The sequence below is a fragment of the Populus trichocarpa genome, chromosome 5 (genome assembly GCF_000002775.5).
Source record: "Populus trichocarpa isolate Nisqually-1 chromosome 5, P.trichocarpa_v4.1, whole genome shotgun sequence".
Lineage (NCBI taxonomy): Eukaryota > Viridiplantae > Streptophyta > Magnoliopsida > Malpighiales > Salicaceae > Populus > Populus trichocarpa.
The window spans coordinates 21,793,982-21,817,471 of NC_037289.2; the positions used below are offsets into that span (position 1 = coordinate 21,793,982).

The 23,490-nt window shown below is 31.6% G+C and overlaps 1 protein-coding gene and 1 long non-coding RNA gene across 4 annotated transcripts; both read left to right on the forward strand.

Moving 5' to 3' along the window:
* The first annotated feature begins 7,927 nt into the window (after window positions 1-7,927).
* On the forward strand, window positions 7,928-10,986 carry LOC7453900 (heat stress transcription factor A-7a). 2 transcript variants are annotated; one of them, XR_002981631.2, is made up of 3 exons: window positions 7,928-8,723; window positions 9,248-10,388; window positions 10,491-10,986. XR_002981631.2 is itself a non-coding variant. In XM_002306760.4 (2 exons), exons 1-2 carry the CDS (start codon window positions 8,412-8,414, stop codon window positions 10,013-10,015), a joined length of 1,080 nt encoding a protein of 359 aa, XP_002306796.2. In that variant the 5' UTR covers window positions 7,928-8,411; the 3' UTR covers window positions 10,016-10,986. The 2 variants fall into 2 exon arrangements, 1 of the variants encoding a protein (XP_002306796.2); XM_002306760.4 differs by having other exon boundaries at window positions 9,248-10,986.
* Window positions 10,987-16,400: 5,414 nt separating this feature from the next.
* Window positions 16,401-20,376, forward strand: LOC112327504 (uncharacterized). 2 transcript variants are annotated; one of them, XR_002981801.2, is made up of 3 exons: window positions 16,447-16,596; window positions 17,235-17,323; window positions 18,549-20,376. It is a non-coding gene; the product is annotated as an uncharacterized LOC112327504 (long non-coding RNA). The 2 variants fall into 2 exon arrangements; XR_008059293.1 differs by lacking the exon at window positions 18,549-20,376 and having other exon boundaries at window positions 16,401-16,596; window positions 17,235-17,653.
* Window positions 20,377-23,490: the final 3,114 nt, after the last annotated feature.

The window sequence follows — 23,490 nt, forward strand, 5'->3', positions numbered from 1 at the left end:
TGTGCTTCATTCAGAACTTCCAGCTGCTGTGTTTATTGCATTGAGCTTAAAGAATCGATCCTTTAATTGATGTTATAAAGGTGGGGACTGTGGTAGATCACAATAGCGTCTCTGTACCTACGGTGTGTGAGTTCCAAAACCTAATCGGATCCTTCATTTGTTTTAAAAATATTTTTTAAAAAAAATAAAAAAATTATTTTTTAAAAAAATTATTTATTTTGAAATCTATTTACAATTAAACTCGTATCTAAGTTTACAATCCAAATATTAAATAAAATTATTAAAAAACATGCAAGAGAATCATAAATAATTTTAAAATAGCCCTAAATTTTTGTAGGAATTTTGGAAATTATTTGGGATTCATTTGGTAAAAGCACAAAAAATTAAAAAACAAATAAACATTACTGGAAAATCAGCAGAGCATGTTTTGTCAAACATAATTTTAATTAAAAATCAAAAGTTTAAAAAATATCTCAAGATTGTAATTGTCAAACACACTTAGAGAACAAAATATTATGTTCTCGATAAAAAATAAACATGCAAACACTGCTTTATGCTAAATGGACTGGACTTAGCCATGTGGACTGGACTTCATGACCTAAAGATCCAAACCCACAAACATGACTCAGGACTGCTTAAAGTAGGAATAAAGATCAAAAGAAAAAAAAAAACTTTTGAATATGCTTATAAACATGAACATAATGATAACCTTAGAAACATCTTCTTAGTATCATACCAAGTTATATCAAACTGAAAACGCATATTCAAGTAAGATTTTAGGGCTCAAGCATCACAACAAACACCAAACTAGTTTGAATTAAGTTTAATTAAAACAATTAGATTATAAATTAATTTATTAAATTACTGAAATTTAATCAGGTTAATTTCAAAAACCAGTTCAAATTAAGATTAAGTAGGAGTTTTCATTGATAGTGATAGTGAAATCGACCACAGAACTTCAGTTGTGCAATTGCTAAGAAATAAGGCGATGTACAGTGCGCGAGTTACATTTATCAATTCATTACTAATTTGGAACAAAGTAGGAGTTTTGGACCAACTCTCGCCTAATCTATAACTCTTCGCAGAGATGTGCTTCAGGGCTTGTACTTTTAGCAAAATTACTAGCTAGTCCCTCTCTCTAAAAACTTTTAATAGCATGGAGTGTTTCGTGATAGTTTTTGTTTTTTTTTTATGTATTTTACCTAAAAATATTAAAATAATTATTTTTTAATAGATTTGACATGTTAATATAAAAATATAAAAAATTATTTTAATATATTTTAAAGTAAAAATTATTTTTCAAAATAAAGAATACCGCTATGTCAAATAAACAAATCTCTATTTAGAAGCACGTTTTTGAGTTGTTCCATCGATTACTTGCCCATCTGTTTTTGGAGTCAAGTCTTTAATTCAGATAGAACCAATTATACCTAATAATTAATCAGCGATCGACACAAATCAAGTCAAACAGCTATCCAGGGTTAAAATAAACGAAGACTATGAAACGTGTGAATCTCAAATCATCTCTAAAACCCAATCCAACACACATTTTAGATTTTGTAGAAGCTGCTGCTGTTCAGCAATAAATCCAGTTCCACCCACTTTATACACCTCTAGAAAACTATATCCACATCAACACGTGTAATACTCGGCACTGGATTTACTTTCTTTTTTTTCTCTTGGTCGCCTCACCGTGTCACGACGGAGTGACGGGCAAATGGATCTTCAAATCATGCAGGCCGGTGATGCGTAAGACTACCAGTACCAGGTACATACTGATTACTAACTTTCTGAAACACAAGAGTCACAGAGTCAACCCTAGCCAGACGTGCACGTCTAATCAAGCATTTTTTACACGATCAATCATCTCATGATATGCCACGTTCCCTTGTTCAGATACTGGCTTGCACCGCTCCATGCCAACTGGCAGCGAGAAGGGCTCTCCTGCCTCGGACAAACAAACCTAGGAACCCAGGATTTGTTTATGGCTCCTAATCCAAACCCTGAAAGGAATGCATAGCAGCTGGAGCCAAAACATTGGACACTGATCCAACTAGGTTGGTTCAAATGGCTAGTTAAGATCTTTCTGGTCTCCCTGAATCACAACAAGTCATGGGCGTCACCTTAAAATAAAGGGTGTAGAAAACAAATGGAACACTGCTATTTGGTGAAACGTGCGAGTTTGTTGTTAAGGAAACATGGATACTTTCATGGACTTCGATGGATTAGGTCACCAATGACAAATTTTATTCTCCTTAATTTGGAGAGTCACACGTCTAGACTCTAGAATCCTATACTAAAATCTGCATGCGTGTTTCAGATGGGTTGCCAATATATAGTTTTCTTCTCCCATTTTTTTTTTTGGCATGGATGGGAGATTATTATGTTAAAAAAATAGATATTAACCGGGATTGAGATAAATTTGTTATTCTATAGTAAAAATAAAAATAAACACATCCTCAATAAAAAAAAATGAAAACAAGAAGAAAGTAAAAAGGGTAATGGAAGGGTAAAATTAATTTTTAATTAGAATTATTGATTTGTTCATCCAGGAACCCCGCAGGACTCTAGTACATTCAAGAAGATTGTAGAAGGTCTAGGTGCAAATTTTTTTAATATTTTATCACAATAATTGGCATCCTTTTACCTGTTGCAACTTCTGAGAATGTGCGGGAACAAATTTATTTTATTTGGTGGAGATATTAAAATAATCTTGTCTTTGTCCTAAATATTTAAATGATCGGTGCAAGTTGCAGAAAGGGAACAAAGGACGATTGGTTCTAGAACACCACCACCATGTAGTCTTTGCTCCATGCCTCTATCCGGTCGAAACTTGTTCCCCCTCCATGCTCGAAAAGAGTAACTTCACCTCGGATTAAGTTCATGAAATTTCCATTTATAATCAACCATTTGTCAATATAATGGATAAGAAGGATATTGCCTCGTATGCTGCTTGATTATTCTATTTTGTTTTTTTAATTTTTTAAAAATTAATTTTGTTATGTTAGCATATTAAAACAAAAAAAATATTTTAAAAAAAACACGATAACATTGCATTAACAAATAGGCTCGAAAAACACCAGCTCTCATTATTCAGGGAAAGGAGAATGGTGGGCAAGAAATCTTAAAATCGAATATATGGAACTTTGGATGCCTAGGAGACAAGAAGCTAGTGTACACGGATATTATTTTGGGTGTGAGGGTCTGCCAATTAGAACTACACACGAGTCACACTATTTAATAATGAAGTATAATTAGGATATTGGCCCGCGTTTCATTGCAAATTGAATTAAAAACATATAATTACATTATATAATATAAATGGTGTTATTTCTGCTTGAATGTAATGAAATATTTAAATTAATGATAAAAAACTTGATCAATAAATTAGAATAAATTAATTGACCTTCATAAGCATTAATAAATAAAAAGAAAAAGTTAGGGTGACTTGTTCGATCAATCAAGTAAACAATTTATCACTCAAAAAAACATCAAAAATAGCCCTAGAACATGAAATTAAATCTAGTTAGATTTTTTTCTTTAACCTTGATATATTTTTTTAGGTAATATTGAGGTTTGAAACAACTACAATTCAAATTCTTTAATTAAATAGAACTCGTGGACACTGATATCAACCAATTTGATGGTCGAGATATGCAAAAATAACAACTTTTTCTCTCAGCACTGAAATTCAACGAAAATCTCTCTAGCTCTCCTTAAAAAACCATGGACTTAAAAGCAACAAAAATAAAGTTGTGTATCAATATTTAATCTATAAAAATACAAGGGACTGAAAAAGATCTAATTTAATAAATTAGAACACTGAAATGTATTTTTTATATCGACTTTAAACACACCATTTATTTTCGGTATCTTTTCTAAATTGATCCTTTGTCTTTCCTTTTTATCTCTAACCAATAAATTTGATGCAATTGAATGCTATTTTTTGCAACTAATAGACATAGTCGAGTACTTTATGAATACTTCAACAATATTTGACACCGGTCAAAACATACCCTTTTATTTATTTATTATTATTATTATTTTTGATTTACGTGGGGTGTCCGGGCCAGCTTACGCGCACCACGACTATTCCCCACGGCCCACTGGATATCCTGCAAGCCCAGGAGCAGGTAAGGCACCGCGGGGGTGACAGGCGTGCACATAGAGGATCGAACCCGGGACGGGGGCGGAACAAGTCACACGATTGACCACAGCAGCTAGACCCTCAAGTACACACCCTTTTATTTTAGTATATTTAGTTATGTGGTGTTGTATTGATAGACACGCATATTACTCCTTGATTTTGCTATTTTATTTATTTATCATTATTGTTATATTACTCTAGATCAAAAGGAAATGAAAAGGGTGCAAGAAGGAAGAACATGGAAGGATGGTGGAAATGAAAAATATATTTTGTCCGATTGTTCGGATGACTGGGCGAAAGCCAGCCAAAAAAGGAACGACTTATATATTTTTGCATATAAAATAAATCATAGGTATAAATCATAACTCATAAGTATTATTTTATTTATTATGGATTGATACAAAATCATTAAAGAAAGGACGGTGTTAATAAAATATATTTTCTCCAAATGTTTTGATGATCGTGAAAGATGACAAAAAAGAGAAAAGTATTTTTGCATTAAAATAAATTATTAGTAATATTTTTTTTATCATATATTAAAAAGGTATTTAAAAGTATTTTGTTTCTATTTCCAAGTGCTTTAAAAGCCAGCGATATTGGTTTAAAAAAATATTAAATTTATATTTTTTAGTATTTTTTTAATGATTTTGATAGGTTAAGATCAAGAATAAAATAAAAACTATAATTTATTTTAATATATACTAAAAATACAATACACTACAATCTCAACATATATACTAATTAAACATGAAAAACAAGTTAAGTTTGCTCCTCCTAACCATTAAAATGAAAGAAAAAGGAGAGATATATATCTTCTTCTTTTTCTCTCCACTTGATACTTTAAACTTAATCTGTAAATAAATCAAGATTAATTGTATATGTTTTTAGAAAACAAAAGTGTGCCGATTTTCTAACTCGTCGTGAATTACTTGGAACTTTTCAACTGGCATGGAACTCCTCGTCTCCTGTTTTTTTTTTGAAAATATATTAAGATAAATTTTTTTAAAAAAAAAAAATTATTTTCAATATTAACATATTAAAATGATCTAAAAATATTAAAAAAATATTAATTTAAAACAAAAAAATATATAAAATTTTTAATTTTTTAAAAAAACAGTTTTGAGATAAAAAACAAACAAACTTTCTTGAGCTGTTTTCCACCAAAACAAAAATATGAAAATAAAAGAGATTTTACTGTGAGATTTTTAACGGTAGTCCTATTTCATACCCTTTACCCTTTTTTTCTACCTTTCATATGCTCTTGCTTACTTTTTAAAAGTGCAAAATTATTGAGGCGTTGACAATTTTTTTCCAAGGAAGACTTTTCATACTCTTACACACGAGGAGCTCTCGAGCATACACTATCCCATGTTTGTACACAACTTCTACCCCCTATCAACAAGCATAAAAATATCACTAGATACTCAAATGGCATTTAGTTGTGGATTAGATATTTTTTTCAATAAAAAATATTATATGCAGGCTTTTTTAGTTTTATGCATATATATAATAAAATAAATTGAGGACTATGTATAATAATAAATAAATAAAATATAAATAATAACTAAAAATAAAATTAAAAAAATCAAGAGACAAGTATCAATCAATATATTTAATCTCGTAATATAGTATATTTACCTGGTTGTGTTTGCTAAATTTATTTATTAAAATATTTTTTTATTCAATCAAACGATAATAAAAATTGACAAACATATTAAATTAATTGAATAAAATAAAAGGGAAAGAGTGCACATATTATAACTATTATATGAAAATAAAAGGAATTATTTTCAAAATTAAAGTTAGTCTATATAGGAAATAAAAAAAATTATAGATGAATTAGGAAAACCTCATTAAAAATTAAAAGCATAACAAAAAATAATCATCATTTAAAAGAGGCTCTTTAAACAAAACAAAAAAGAAATATGGTATTAGTCTAAATATAAATATATTTGTTTGAAAAAAAAACATAAAAAAGCATTAATTTATAGAAACAAATAAAAAGGAAAAAAAAAGAGAAAGGTCTAAACGTTGTTGGGTCTGGTAATCCAAGCTAGCTCGTTTGGTCCATTTTATTAGGGCTCGTGCAATCATTTTGGTGGTAAAAAATTTACCTAAGCTCAGATATGTTTATTAAAGTTTTTTTTTAAAAAAAAATCTAATGTGAAGTCTCCTCATCAAATAGAACCATTTGACATAAACATCGATCGTTTTTGTGGCTTAAATTGGTGTCAATAATATTTTTCTCTCTCTACCGCTGGAATTTAGTGACCTCTCTATCTCCTCTCTTGATCAAAAACTAAAAAATAATAAAAATAAATTTTTGTACTAAAATTGAATTGAAAAAATACTGAGGTATCAGAAATTCTAACATGCCTTCCATGTTTGACGCCTGTTTAATTTCAGTTTCTATTCTTTGAATTTCACCATTAAATAAAAAATCTAAATCAATTGGCCTTAAATTATGATCAAATCACCTAAAATAAAATTTCAGATGAATTATAAAAAAACATAGCGTCATCCGTAATGTTTTTTGGTGTGTGTATAGTGCTTGCTTCATGGTACTCAGCGATCTAGTTTTTTTATCTGATGATTATAATAAAACACACTAAAAACAAAGGATAAAATACACCGTACACATTACTGTAACTCTACATTCGTATGCATTATGAACTGTAACAGTAAAAATATTGTTTTACCCTATAACATGAAAACTTGGCTTAGTTGACAAGGATTGTGAAAATACAAAATATACCCCTGGTACCAAAAAAAACTAGGCCCGACATCCAGGGGTATTTTTTTTCTTTTCATCTTTAAATGCACGATGCAATTATTGAGATACCCTTGAGGTGAAAAAAAAAAACCTTAACTTTGGTCAAATGTCATTTTCTTCGTTTTAACCTTTTTTTTTTGTTATTGTTCTGCGCAGTTAGGAGAAGATTTGTATTTTAATATTTTTAAAATATTTTTAAAAAGTTGCTAACATGTGTAAGGTGACAACAATCTTCGGGTGGCTCATACAACATTGCTTGAAGGACAAACAATGGCTTTCAGGATAGTGTTTAAATTCTCTCGGCATCCTTTTTATCCATGATTACAGCTTTTCCCAAACAAACCTTTGGATTGGTGCTAAAAACCTTTTCTTATTTTTTTTTATTTTTTTTCCTCTTTATTTTTCATGTCTCGTTATTCAAAATCTCAAAGTTGTTTCTCAATTTGTTTTGCCTAGATTATTTTTTAATAACTTTATAATTTTTTTCAATTTATTTTATATAAAGTTAGCCTAATTTCGTGGTATAAAATACAAATTTTACTGATTAATCCGATTCGACTTACTTTTTACTAGTCAAGTTACAATTCTATCACTTTACAATTTTTTTTTACGGGCAGCATATTTCTGTGATCATGGTTAAATCTACAGTGATTTTGAATGACGCCAGCCAATTATTGGTAGGGTAAATAAAATCACCACGCTCCTCCAATCAAATCTCATAAAGGTATTGAAATCTAGATGCCAAACAAAAACCACTACGTATTATACTTTAGACACAATGGGCCCCAAACCACACCTCCACCATACCGTCCCCAGTTTCTACCCTTGCAAGTTCCAGAAGTTTCCTAGAGGACCACTCTCTATCCCTCTCTCCCCCACCCTTTGCCAAATGAAGAAAGGGGCTAGATTTTTTTATTTTTTTAAAATATATTCAGCACCCAAGACCTCTAGAACTTTCCAAATGATTTTTATAATAAGCTTCATTACCTCTATTTATCTCTTTAGACACTGCTTCTCTGATTATAGGTATCTACCAACTTTGTAACGACATAAACGACCTTTCCTTTCCCAAAACGCTGTTGCTGTTTTCACCCCTAAAAAAAAAAAAATATCCAATGCAACTTTGTCCTCTTTTTTCATCACAATTATCTCATCTTTTCGATTTATATGAAACTGTTCTTTCCATGACTCTGCTTTCAGTTCTCTTTCCAGCTTAAACCCAGCAGCAGTCTCCTCTCTTTTTCTTGACCAAAATTTATTTATTTTTTCTTATTTTAGTTCAATCAAACCCATTACTCCTCTTCCTTTCTCGATCTTTTTCTTTGCCAGTGTTCATTTTTTAAAAAAAAAAAAAATCTCAAAATCCCATCATCCAGGGCTTCAATTTTGACCGGAGCCAGTTCTATCATCAATCTTGAACCGACACTGGAGCATGTAAATTTTTATCATCAAGCTAACATAAGAACCGAATCGGTGAATCAAATTGCAATCATGAATCCATTTTTCACTGTGAAGCAAGAGTATGCAGGATCAAGTTCATCGCCACCGTCCGGCGGTGATGAGCCCCCACCAGTTATGCTGCCGCCGCAGCCAAGGGAAGGTTTACATGATACAGGACCACCACCATTCCTGACTAAGACTTTTGACATGGTAGATGACCCAACGACCAATCACATAGTTTCTTGGAACAGAGGAGGTTCTAGCTTTGTTGCCTGGGATCCTCATTCGTTCTCCACAAATCTCCTTCCTAGATACTTCAAACATAATAATTTTTCCAGCTTTGTCAGGCAGCTCAATACTTATGTAAGTATTTTGATACTGAGCTCAATCTTACTTTTTTTTTTAAAAAAAAACTCTTATCTATTTTAACAGTCCATTTTATTGAAATAAGCAGTTTTAATATTTTTATGGCATTTTTCAACCTGGGTTCTTGGTACCTCAAAATAATAAATTTTATCATACCCAAAGAACAGTGCTAGTGAGAAGAATGTTCATTTTAACCAGTGTTTTAGCAATTTTTATTTTTTTTTGCGGGATCCATAGTCTATTGTTACTTTATTTTCCACTGTAGGAGTTTATCTTCTTCTGCCCCCCCCCCCTCCAATAGTCCTGTCTGGATGGGGGACCTGTACTTATTACAAAAAAAGCAGAAGTTAAAAATTCTGCATTCTGTTTTCAGAGTTCGATTGCTCTACTCCTGTAATGCAGGAATTTCTTCATTGTACACTGCCTGTCACACTGGAAATTCTCAAGTAATTTTCTTGAGTCTGTGTTGAGATGTAATTTTGTTGGTGGGAATTGATGATGGCTCTGGATTTTTTTTACAGGGTTTTAGAAAGATTGATCCAGATAGATGGGAGTTTGCCAATGAAGGATTTCTGAGCGGTCAAAAGCATCTCTTAAGGAATATAAAGAGAAGAAAGGCACCCTCTCAGCCTCTTACTCAACAGCAAGCTCCAGATGCTTGCGTTGAAGTTGGCCGTTTTGGATTAGATGGAGAAATCGATCGCTTGAGACGTGACAAGCAGGTTTTAATGATGGAATTAGTGAAACTTAGACAGCAGCAACAGAATGCTAGATCTTATATACAAGCTATGGACCAAAGGCTACAAGCGATAGAGCAAAAGCAGCAGCAAATGATGCAATTCTTAGCTAGAGCAATGCAAAATCCAGCCTTTTTACAGCAGTTAGTTCAGCAGAAGGAGAAAAGGAAAGAGCTTGAGGAAGCAATGACTAAAAAGAGAAGGCGGCCTATTGATCAAGGATCTAGTAGAGGTGGTGGTGGTCGTCGTGGTGGTGAATCGAGCCATATTGGTGGAAGTGCAAACCCCATCAAGGCAGAGCCTTTAGAGTCTGGAGACCTTGAATTTGAAGTGTCAGAGCTGGAAGCACTTGCGTTGGAAATGCAAGGGTATGGTAGGGCAAGGAGAGAGCAAGAGGATGGAGTAGAAGAGCTAGAGACACCAGAAAGTAAAGATAGAGAACTTGATGAGGGATTTTGGGAAGAACTGTTAAATGAGAGTGCTGGAGGAGATGAAGATGATGTCAATACATTAGCCGAGCGCTTGGGTTATCTGGGTTCAAGTCCTAAGTAGTGAAACTGAACAGTTTTCTGCATCGCTGACCATCATCATCATCATCATTATCACCACTTGATTCCCTCAATGATCATTTCATTGTGGTAGCAGGTTTCCATGGTCATATTGCTAGTTGACAGTCTAATTTGTGTCATTGGATGCCATTAGGCTATAATCTTCACCTGCATTTCTTGCTATTGACAGGATAGGGGAACTACCAAGCCGTACTTTCCAGTGGAAACTATCTTGTTTCTGGTTTTCTAACCCTTGTATTTTCATTTTGTTGTCAATTTCTCCATTTTGTACATCCCTTCTTATTTTCTCCATCTTGGTTAGGTTGCAGCAGTGCCTGGGCAGAGTCTCGTAGTCCTTGTCATGATTTGTCTCAAAGGTTACTAGATATTTTTTTCACTCGCAACTAATCTTTGAATTATGCATTTGATTCATTAGTTAACAGCTTCCTGTAATTTTCCTTGTCCTCGAATAAATGTAGACTGTTGAGATGCTGTTGATTTCGACAAGATGTTGCTGCAAGTTGCAAGAAACCACGCTAGGTGCTTTTGGATTCAAATAACCGATTTGGTAGTTAACGGCGTCGGCTTGATTTTTTTATCCTTTCTTTTTCTTGATTTGTCTTGTTCTTTATGCAAGGGGAAGAGAGACTCGGTCGGTGATGAAATTCTTGATGTTACATTTATACCATATATAGATGTTTTTCATGCCTCTGCAATTTGGTTCTTGATCTCTCATTTTCAATGGCGGAGGGGCTACCACGGTCCAAGCGGCAGTGTTGATAATGCATCGCATTTCATGACCAATAACAAACAAATGTGTTCGTGGTGGCAATTTTGTGGCCGATCGTGGTGCTGTCCTTGAAAATGGTTTTGAACGATAGTGCAAAATCATTTTCACAGGTCTCTTTTGGAGACCCGACTCCATTGATCTTGCTTTCTATACGATGAGCTCTTAATTTATCTGGTTTGTTGTTATATGAACCATGGGAAGTTTGCGCAGAACAAAAATGAATGAAGGAAAATAATGGCTTTAGTAATCCATGACCCTCTTGAGTGGACTTCCCAGGATTAATGTTTCAATTGCTGGAAATGAGGAAAAAAGAGGTAAGAGGGGTTGGAAAGAAATTAACGTAGCTCGTGAAAAGTCTCGTGTGTGGGTTTGAATTTTGCAATTCCCAGCGCGTTTGGTGGTGTGTTAATGGGAAGCATGTTATCCTATTTTTTATTTAAAAATATATTAAAAAAATTATTTTAAATATTAATACATTAAAAATATTCAATTTATTTATTTAAAAATATAATTTCAATCGCTTTCTTAAACAAGGCTAGAGCAACAATGATCACCGTCCCTAAATTATGGTGTAATATTTTTTTACAATAATTTTTTTATTTAAAAATACATTAGATTTTTTTTATTTTTTATATTAGCACATTAAAATTATTATAAGATACTAAAAAATATTAATTATTATTTTTTAAATAATATTAATAAATTAATATTTTTAAAAACTCAAAATATTTTTAAAATATATTTAAAAACAAAACATATTCACCCCGAAATAAAAGCTAGTACAAGAAAAAAAAAATCCAATTTCAGTATTTATGATCCTGCAATCCCACGTCGTGGAATTGACATAAAATCTGGACAAAAGAGTTATTATAGGTTGCTAAGTATACTCAATTATTAATTAATATTATTATTATTATTAACAAGAATTATTTGATAAAAGAAAATTATTGGTATTTTTCTCACAGAGTATTGTTTGTTGTAACGTTAATTTTTTAAAAACTTTATTATTTAACATTAGATTTATTTAAAATTAAACTTCATAATTTATTTTAATTTACTTTCTATAAGGTTATCCCAGTTTTATGACACAAGTCAATGGTTTAACAGGTTAACTTGGATTTTTTGTTCATTTTTAATTGATTTTTTTAAAATTTTAATATTTAACATTGAGTTTACTGAGGATTGAGCTTTAATATTTATTTATTTTTGTTTTTTATGAGGCTATCACGGTCTCATAACTCGAGTTGTAAATTTTATATGTTAACTTGAGTTGACCTAAATCAATCCAGTATGGTGCTAGCTTAATTATTTTTCAATGGGATGTCATCTTAAAGTTTTTCTAGTCAAATTATATTTGTTTGTTTTTTTCTCTATTTTTTCAAGTTGCTATTGAACTTGTCAAGTTGACTATGTCATATTGGATCAATCTCTGGATGATTTATTTTTTTCCTTCTTGAACATACAATAGCAATGCGTGAAAAAAAAAATAACATTAAAAAAAATCAACTTGACCCTCAATGTATTGCAGTTAGATAATTTAGAGTCATGTCCTAAACAATTTTACATGATTTATACGATAATTTATATAATTATCAAGAATCTAAAAAATGAGGGGGTTTTATTATACCCCTCATCACAAAACATTATTCATTATAATAATTTTTTTTTCATTCGGCCTTTTCCTTTTCTTTTTGATAATCTATGTTTTGTTTTTCAATTTCAATTTTATCTTTCAACATTAAATTTATTGGGAATTGAACATCATAATATTTCTCAATATTTTTTATAAGGTTATTTCGATCTCAAAACTCGAACACAAGTTTGATGGGTTAACTTGGTTGACTCAAATTTTTTTTCTTTTTAATTTTTTTTTCACTTCCATCAATTAATAATGGATTGATTGAAAATTAGACTTCGTGATATGTTTAAGTTTGTTTTCTATAAGATTATCCTCCTTTCATGATTCAAGTTATGAGTTTGACGGATTAATTCAGGTTGATTTCTTTCAGTTTTTTTGTCATTTTTTAATCGATTTTTATAATTAAATTTTTCAACATTGGGTTGATTGAGCATTAAATTTCGTAATTTATTTTAATTTACTTTTTATTGAGTTATTCCGGTTTCATGATCTAGGATAGGGGTTTGACAAGTTAACTCGAGTCGTTTTTTCTAGTTATTTTTTTAATTGTGTGTTTTTTGTTTTTCAATTTCATTCTTCAATGTTAGATTTATTGGAAATTAAACTTCATAGTTTGTTTTGATTTGGTTTCCATGAGGTTATTATAGTCTCATGAATCAACATGCGAATTGATAGATTAACCCGTATTGATTCAAATAAATCAAATATGTTGTCGTCTCAATATTTATAAAAAAATATCATCTTTAATATTTATTTCGAGTCAAACTATGCTTTTACTATTCATTCAAGGTGACTCTGGACCCATCAAATTATCTGGGTTACATCGGTCAGTCTCCATATGATTTAAAAACATTTTTCACTTTAAAAAACATTACCAATGCTGAATATATTTTATATTAAAATTGTTTTGACCCGAACTACCTTGCAATGCAAACTAGTGAAAACTATTCAATAAAATAATGTTATGACAAATATGTCATTGACTTGAAAAAACATTAAGGTGTGATTTAAGGGCATGATGGATTTTTTACCATGATTCAATGTCATTTTAAAATTGTTTAGGGATGGATTATTCTTTTTAATTTTTTAGAAAAGTTAAATTACTTAAATACCTCACGAACAAAAAAAAAATGATGGCTTAAGCCCGTGGGATTTAATGTCTTTTATATTTTTTTATTAAAGTTAAATTACTTAATAACCCATGGGTTCAAAATTAACAAAATTATCATTTAGGGGTGTTTTGATAAATTTTTTAAATTAATATTTTTTTATTTCATAATTCTACTTTAGATTGTTTGGAAATTGAGCTTTTTAATGAGCTTTGCGTTTTAGAAATTAACCAGGGTTTGTAAAGTTTGTTCAGGTTCGCTTGTTTTTATTTTATTTTATTTTTTAAAGTTATATTTTTAAGTTTTATCCTTCAATATTTATTGAGTTGTAGACCGAGCGTTGTTATTTTTATTTATTTATTTTCTATAAGATTCTTCACTAATTTAAAAAATGACCAAGGTTTTCTCTGGTATTTTTACTTGTTGTTCTTTCTTGAATATATTTTGGCTAATTACTATTAAATTGATTGTAAATTAAGTTTCTTGATTTAATCCGAGTCTAGAATTGAATGAGTTGCGAGTTTGAGACTCTAGTTTAGGTTTAGAAGATTCGTCTATGTTTACTTTGTTTATTTTTTTTTCTGTTTTTCTAAGCTTGTGTTTTTTCAATTTAATCATTCATCGTTTTTATATCATTAGTGGCTAGGTTTTGTTTTGTTTTTTTTTATCAATTTTTTATATGATTTTTTTGATAATTTCAAAATAATCTAAAGTTATGATCTTAAGTCTTTTTGTTGTTTTTACAAGTTTCCTGTTTTTTCATTTATTAGGTCATACTTCGAGTATTATTTTTTAAAACATTGCTTGAACATTTATTTTTTTATCAATAAAAAAAATATAAATACGAAGACCGCAATAGAGTGCAGACCCAAAATCTAGTTGCATTGTATTCTTACTTAATTTTATCAGCATTTAAAGCGGGGCAGGTGTAGTTTGCTCTATTAATATCAAAAATTAAGTTTCTAACTTTACTTTATAATTAATGTTTATTTTTTTTTAACTATGTATACATGAAAATAATGATAATTAATTATTATTGTTAATTAAAAATATGTAAAATTATTATGTTGGTTTTCTTATTGTCATATATAATATCCTTTTACCAAATATCACACAGTATAGGGTACGAGTTGGGTAGTTGATATAATTTTAAAAAAATAATATAAATAAACCTGGTAAATAATAAGCATATAATTTAACACTATATACATGATTTTTAAACATAAAAGAGTCTTGAATAATGTTATATATAATTATACTAACCACTAATAATTTATTAATAAGTACACATCAATACAATAATGTTTAATGATGTAATTTTATATTTTTAAATCATATCTAGTATTAATAACTTAAATACAACATAGAAAAATATAACTACCGAGCATGTGAGAATCCTTGCATAGATTTTTGAAGATGTAATTTTATTTTTAAAAAAGAGATTTGTTTTTAAAAAACACGAAAAAAGGTCAGAACGCTTTACTCAACTTGATCATATCGGGTGTAGATAATGGGTTCGGATGAGGCGTGGTGGTCCTGTTGGGTGTGTAAAAAACCCACTCCTACCTTATCCGCTGCCATCCCTACCTGAGTGGACAACCCAATAATCACGACTTGCAATTTCCACCAGAAGGTCTCTGGTTCTAGGTGGCCTGGGATCTAGGGAAAGAGAAAGCGAAAGCTTGTTTTTTTTTTTTTATTCTTCCTAGTGTAGCTCCAAATTTAGATCTTCTATTAATAAAGAGAAAAAAAAGACAGCTGCACCGCCAAAAACCAAAGTTGTCAAAATTACAATAATAGAGGATTGGTTGAAAAATGCTGCATTGTGTGTTTAGGTGATGATTTACGAGGTGGTGATTATTTTTTAAAATATTTTTTATTTAAAAATATATAATAATAATATTTTTATTTTTTAAAAATTATTTTTAATATCGGTACATTAAAATGATTTAAAAATACAAAAAAAATCAATTTAAAGAAAAAAATAATTTAAATTTTCTCAAAAGCACAAAGTCACTACAAAAACAAACATTGTCTCAGTGTATGTTTGGTATTGTGGTATTTTTTACGATTATAGTAAAAAAATACTTTTAATTGTGGTTTTAAAAAATAAATTTAAAATAAATATATATTTTGTTAAAACTACCTTGAGATAAATTATTGCATGTAAAATAAATAAATAAAAAACAAATTATTTTAGCTTTTATAAAATCAAGATTTGAAAAGTAATTGATAATTAAACCAATGTAAAAAAAAAAAAAATAGTTAACTATCTAAACGAATCTTCATATATAATTAGACAAAAAATAAAAGTTACTAGATACCAATTAGTGTCTTAAGCCTCCATTTGATATTGTGTTTAGGGCAAAATTTGATTTTTTTTCTTGTTTAAATTAATTTTTTATGTTTTTATATCTTTTAATATGTCGATATTAAAAATAATTTTTTAAAAATAAAAAAATATTATTTTAATATATTTTCAAGTAAAATATATTTTAAAAAGTAACCGTTATCACACTCTTAAACACCTTCTTAAAGAATGTAGTCGAGCGCAGTGACGGTGTGCAAAACCTCTTAAAAAAATTTGGTTTCATAATAATTAAAGTCTATTTATTTTTATATTTTAAAAATATTTTTAAAATAAAATAATTTTTTTAATTTAAAATTAATATTTTTTGATATTTTCAGATCATTTTAATATATTCATATTAAAAATAATTTTTAAAATATAAAAAATATTATTTTAATATATTTATAAGCAAAATCTTTATCATACTCCTGTTTGCTTGGTTTTTCACTATCGTGAAAAAGCATCTGTCCGTTGAAATAATCTTGTAAATAGTGCCGGGCAATTGTTTGTGGGCTGGGCTAACTATTGGCTAAATTCCAGGGAGTTTAGGTCTGTGTTCGTAAGCAGTCCGCTTACAAAAAAAAATAAAATAATAATTCTCTAGTACAGAACGCAGATGTCGTTTCAAAGCGAACAAAAGTTCTGCTTACCCAGTCAAACTTCTGCAGAAACTGACCGTTATTACTACCAATAACTGGTAATTAATGCTATTCTTTTACTTGATTAGCTTAATTAATCTCCGATAATCTCCTTTCTATAAGCTCAATCCCATCCATATATTGCAGCAGCTTCAAAATCTCTTTGCATTTGTAGTTCTTTTCATTTCAGTTAATACTGATGACAGAAATAATGATGCTGATGATCTATTTGTTTAATCTAATTTAATCTTAGCTTATCTGTTAATTTATTTATTTCTGTTGAATTTGTCATTTTTTTGGGATTATTCACTATTACTTGTTAGGTTTATTGTGAGTGCGTTGTTGTAGTCATCAGGAATTGGGAAATTTTCCAAATTATTAATTTTACGCTATCTAAATGGATTTTCTATTCAAAACTTATGAGACATTTAAAAATTAGGGATTTATACCATTTGATGCAAGTTATGAAACCATGAATAGATCATTTGTCTTTGTCTGAGAATACCATCGACGCTGAACATTGTAATGCTGATTTCGTAATTATTTTAAACTTTTTTTCTTGTTTGACTTATTTTATTGGCACGATATGGCCATTAGCATGCTTCACTATCACCTGTACTTTTCTTGTGTTTGTTCAAACTGTGGCCCTACGACGTTTTACTTCTATAGATAAGCTGACAGAAATTCTTTGTCCCAGTTCTATGCGAGGTGAACACAGAAGAAATTCTACAGAAAGCATGAATCCTTTGTTGGAGGGCTTCCGAGAGGAAGCTTTGTGGTGAAAGGGTAAAATATTTTAATTATTTTTTTTCCTGCCATTATTGAGTGCTGTCTTGAAGTGAGAAAATGGCTTCTTTCTTCGATAAGGGAGGAATGAACCTGTCCCAGAAAGTAATACAGAGATAAAATGGCTGTCAATTTTGATATCGAGTAGTAGTAAGTCATCTTGTGATTCAATAGCAAGAAGAAATTAGTTATCATTTACATGGAAAAAGTTTGAAAAACTTTTATGACTGCGTGCTATCACCTTTCCTTTTATATTGTTGTCAAACACGATGATTTGCATCATGAAGATACTTCTTCAAGTTAATAAAATGATTCTTTTCTTATCAATAAGATATGTCTTGATATTGGTTGATTGTGTCATATTTGTCGCGATTTCTTGAGTTTCCAAAAATTTTGTGGGTGGCATTATGGTAGATACAATGTATCATGCTCGACAGAATGTTTCAATTCTCTTTTTTGACGGTAAGGCATCAATATAATGAAGTAGTTGTTAGGGAAGAAGTTACTCATTGATTCACCTCCATCTTCTGTTGTCTAAATCAACATAAGAATCATCTTAAGAAGTAGAAACAATGGAATCGAATGACCTTGTTAAAAATCCAAGTTTCAAAACATAGTCTAAGTTACTATAGAGGAAAAAATCATGTTTTCTTATAAAGACATGGTTGCACACTTGCACGGATATAAGCTGAGAACAGCATCTATTGCATAGTTAGCTCCCATGTCCTGAATAATATATTGTATTTTGATGTATTCTTATAAAACTGTAATGCATCTCATACTGTTATAGTTTCACTAAGAAAAAATTGATGATGTAAGTTTTTTGCTGGTGAAAACCAGAAGAATCTCTGCTTAATTCATAAAAAAAGTATGGATCATATGGACTATAGATTCAATAAAATTAGGAGCAAGTGGACTAAGATAACTCATGCAGTAACTATTTATTTTTAGGAGCTAATCTTTCACAAAGATTGCCCTTGCCTTGACATGGACACATCACTAACCAGAAGAGTCAATAAAACATTAGTGCCAGTTGGCATTCTTATCATGTAATAGGCCGTCCAAATTGATGGCTACTGACCCTAGGTTGAATCATGTCAATTTTTGTCACAACTACCTGGTTTTCTTGTTAGTTGCTGGACTCTATCATGGATGCACGCACATACACACATTTATCTTCACAAGTGTACATTTGCAATTTCTTTATGGAATTTTTTCGTTTCAGTGTCTCCTTTTGAGAAGTCTTTTACTTTCCATCAACAAGGAATGTATAAATAAATGAGTACATCAGCAGTAAAGTGCCTGTGATACCACTACGGACAAGATAACACAGATTGTTTGAAATGGTTTAACTGTACTTAGTGTTGACCCATGGATCCACCAGTGCAGGAGAGCAATCAAATTGAAAAATCTGAGGCAGCACGTGAGGATACCAAAAATTATGTGGGGTGCAGTGATAGCATTGCGGTATGTTAACACATTAACTTACAGAAAGTCTAGCCCATAACAGAATTTGTTGGGGGAGAAGCCATGTAGTCAACTCCATCTAGTTTGGATTGAGACTTAACTGAATTGAATTAAGCAGTGATAGCATGCTGTTTGGAAAATAATGGTGTTTGCTCCATGGCAACAACCATTAGAATTAAGCAAAGCTCGGGTTTTTACACTTTCAGATTTTGATAAACTGTTTGAGGTAGAATGTGATGCCTGTGGTGTCGGGATTGGTGGAGTTTTATCCTAAGAGCAGAGACCCACGGCATTTTTTAATAAGAAGTTGAGTGATGCTAAATTAAAGTGGTCCATATACAATAAAGAGTTCTATGTTGTTTTTTGAATTCTTAAGAAGTGGGAGCGTTATTTGATTGGTAAGGAGTTTGTGTTGTATTCTGACCATGAGGTGTTGAAATTTTTACATAATCGAAGGAGAATAAGTAATAACATACATGCAATCACTTATTTACAACGGTTTCCAATTAGAATTGTATACAAGGTTGAAGTTCAGAATAGAGTTGTTGATGTTTTGAATAGAAGAGTAACATTGTTGATTACTCTAAGAAGAGAGACCATTGGATTAAGACTATTCGGACTTTTTATAAAACACTATAGAGTTTTTTCTAAATTTTTCTATAGCTTAGGTTTGTAACTTTAAGGCTTGAGAATCTTAGTTTTATCCACACTATAAATTGATATCATAATAGAGTTGCTGATGTTTTGAGTAGAAGAACAACCTTGCTGGTTATTCTAATGGGAGAGATCATCAGATTCAGACTATTCAGACTTTTAATAAAACACTAGAGAGTTTTCTCTATATTCTTTTACAATTTAGGTCTGTAATCTTAGAGTTTGAGAACTCTAGCTTTTATCCACGCTCTACGCCGCATCATTTTAGACCTCATTCAACTACAACGGTATATTGTTAACATAATTATTGGCTGATTTAATGATTCTAATCTTATCAATATTGGTCGGGTAATTTGAGCTCAGAATTTATCTAGGTGGGTGACATACAATGTACAAATGTAGCAGATTCTTTACCAGGATAGTTTGGTTAGTTTATCCTGACAAGACATCAACCTATGAGGAAGAAGTTAGGGAATAACTTCATTCAGTTCTATTTTCTTCAATTAATTGGTTTTATAATATAGACTTCAGAAATTTGAAATATGAAATGACTTTGGGCTTGTATAAGTTAAAATTTCAAATTATAATCAATCAAACATGTGATGCATAAATAGAAATTCGATATTCTATCATATCCATATGATTCACTAGGACATGTGGTGGAGACACCAGACCCACACTGCAAATTACACGAGTTTATGGACGAGAACGACGTAGGATGACCTAACTTGTCACTCTTTGGTTGGGAGACTGAGCTTATTTCATTGTTTTGTTTTATTTATTTGGGTTATTTATGTTAGATAGTTTTAATTGATAGGCTGAGACCAATAGTTAGATGTTTTAAGGTTATGTTATTTATATGTTTTTCTTTCAGTTTGTAAGACAATTTTTGATGAATTGAATAAAAATTACGGAGTTGCAGACTTTTCCAATCCCTATTCTTTTTTTTTTCTGGCTTTTTTTTTCTTTACTTTTAATTCTTAGCTTCTTTCTTTCCTGTTTTAATTTTTCCAAATGATTAGTAATTCGAGCTACTACTTGAGGAGTCATGGACTCATCAGTAACAGAAGGGTCAACTGAAGCACATGACGATTGATGCCAGTTGGCAATCCAAGCATGCGTGTCACAATTGTTGGACACTGCACAGCCCTTGGCCAATCACTTTTTTGGCTCCTGGCTGATTCTCTTGTGAACTGTCTCTCTGCACTTGTATGCCACACACATAAATCTTTGATGAAAGCTTTGGTCTTGCAAGTTCCAACCATCTCATAGATGCAAGTTGGAAAACTTGAAAGTAGTCATTCATTAAAAAATAACTTTTGAACTCCCCCTCCAAAAATGCTAAATAGCAGGACTGCCTTCAAATTCTACCCTTTTGGACCCCTTCCAATGAGGCAGTGTCGGATTGATGACCTAATTTTTCATGCATAGTCCATTTCCAAATAGGAGCTTGATTTGGTTTCTGTTTGGTGAGTTGAGTGCATGGGGAGATTGCATAGCAAATAAAAGTTCTTGCTCCATGGAAAGCATTCATTGGATTGGGTGACTGACTGAAACAGACAAATGTTTTGAACTTTTAGATGGCCTTTTAGGAAGCAATGTTTATAGAGGTTTCTCTGTTGTCTTGTGACAAGGTAAACAGTTTCAAGTTTGTCCTCACCGATTTATTGCAGAAGCATCCAAAGAGGTGACAGAGAATCTAAAATTGCAAATGCCTTTATCTTTGCTAGAGCATTTTGATGTTATTGAGTGATAACATTGTGCTGTCCCTCCTACTCAATTTAATAGCAGGCTAATACTTAGCTTAAAGGTTTTAGTCAACGAATTTAAGTCTCATCGTTTACTCAAGTCTCCAGAGTTGGCTGATTTTGTTTGTCTTGTGTATGTTGTGCTTGAAGAATTTTGGGGACTTTACTAGTCTGCATGGACCTTTCATTGCACACACCTGAAGGGAAGATGATTTAGCATCCCCCTCGCACCAACTTCGGTGATGAGTTGTATGAAAAGCTGCTGCTTTGCCTTGCAGGTCATGATGGTTACTGACACCTAATGTGTTGCACAGTGTGCTTCGATTCCTAGGGTCTGGGTATGCCACAATACTTTTATCCGAGCTACCAAAATCAATCAAAATCATATATCATCGTTTTTTTTTTTGTTTGGGGGGGGGGGGGGGGGGGGGTGTCCCTATAGTCTGTGTGTGCATTTTAGGCGTTTTAGACGACTGAACAGGTCAAGAGGAGTTAATCAGAAAGTGCGATCTCTCTTGTATCATCATCTAAACTTGTTTTTGGAGGTCTCATCAGCCATCACCTCTCTTCCTGTAGCAAGTTTGTTCCACGTCGTTTTATGATTTATCGTTGCTTGTCTTCATCTGGTTGCAGTGGAAAATGCATAATAGCAGGATAAAGAGTGACGTTTTATATGATCTAGTAACAATTAAATAACCTTTTGGTTCGGATACAGCAAATATTCGGAGGGAAGGTCCGGGGCAGAAACCAACCAACCTTTTGTTATTCAAAAAGTCTGTTCGCAGTCGGAAGTTTAGGCTTCGATAAAGGCATAGAAACAACATCAAATGTCCATCTCTTTGTGAATCCCCTACATTGTAATTTGATCAGACATGGTTCCCCAATTGAGAGACAGAATTACGAATATCATCTCGAGTTTGGTCTCTCAGAATGTTACCGACTTTTCTTGAAGAGGCAAATTTTTATAGTCCATTGCCCTGCAGAACTAGGTAAAATATTAGTGTTTGAATTCTATTTTATTTTTGTTTGGCGGTAATGAATTGTTAGGTCAAAAGTGGTCGGGCAGCAGCTTGTGTACATGTTGTCGAAGCATATTTCATGCTCCAGCATTAAAAACCCAGAGTGCTGAAATCCCGGGTCTCACTTTCTTGGACCCCTGCTGAGCTGAAAATTAAAAAACACGGCAACAAAGAATTCTGATTTCTACTGTCTAGTAGACCACTGCAATTTCCTTGAAATTCCTGAGGACTGGAAAATCTTAAAGAGAAGCTGCTGCCTGCAATTCTAGTTCATGAATCTGGGCACTGAGTGCTGACTGCTGATCCAGTAGTTTTTAGCCGACTAAATAGCAAATAACGCCCATCGAGTAATTAAGAAGGAAAGTGGCCGAAAACAGCCAAAAACTCGAAATCACGTCATCAAAATTATCAGGATACCATTCTATGGTTCCGTGGTCCTACTCTTTAGCTCTTCATTTTTCTCATCCGTGACCTGCAAGATTTAAATATAACATTCAAACTAGATAATCCAAACTCGGTCTTTGTCTTCCTTCTACTGGTGCATTGACCCAAAATTGAGAGGAAGGAGATCTCTCATAATCACGGACCCACTCTACTGTCCCAGCTAAAAATCCTGGAAGTGTATTCTCAGCTCAGAGACTTTGAAAAGGCTCCTCCTATTGGATGATGATGATGATGATGAAGGTGTAGAAGATGGGGAATCAAATAATTATTGCCTTTACGAGCGTATCCAGAAATCGAAAAAATCCATATGATTTTTTCTGTTCGTCCTCTCAAATCTTCTTTCGTGGATACACAACACGACATGGCATCATCACCCTCTTGTCTCGTGAGGTGAATTTCCAATTCTTAGGATGACTTCGATTTTTCTATGTTAATACTTAAATATCATGCACGACGTAAACCTTTTTTACAAGTCAAATAGAGAATTTTGAAGTCGCTAAGGTTCGATGGACAACACTAAATTACATAAAAACCCCAGTTTTTTCTGGATTTGAACTTCAAACCTTTAAATCGAAATCTCAAATTTTAAGGAATAAATTGTGTTTTTTCAAATCTTAAATTACAATCCTAAACTATATATAAAAAATTTAATTGCATAGATTTTGAATATCAATAAGCATCGAATCCAATGATCTCTTAAAAAAATAAGAATCCACCGTGTAGATGGTATATTGTTGTGTTTGATGCAATTTTGGAAATTTCCATGCGACCAATATAAAGAATTTAATATCATTAGCTGAAAGTCAATTGCTATCGGCACTCAGTTTGGTTACTT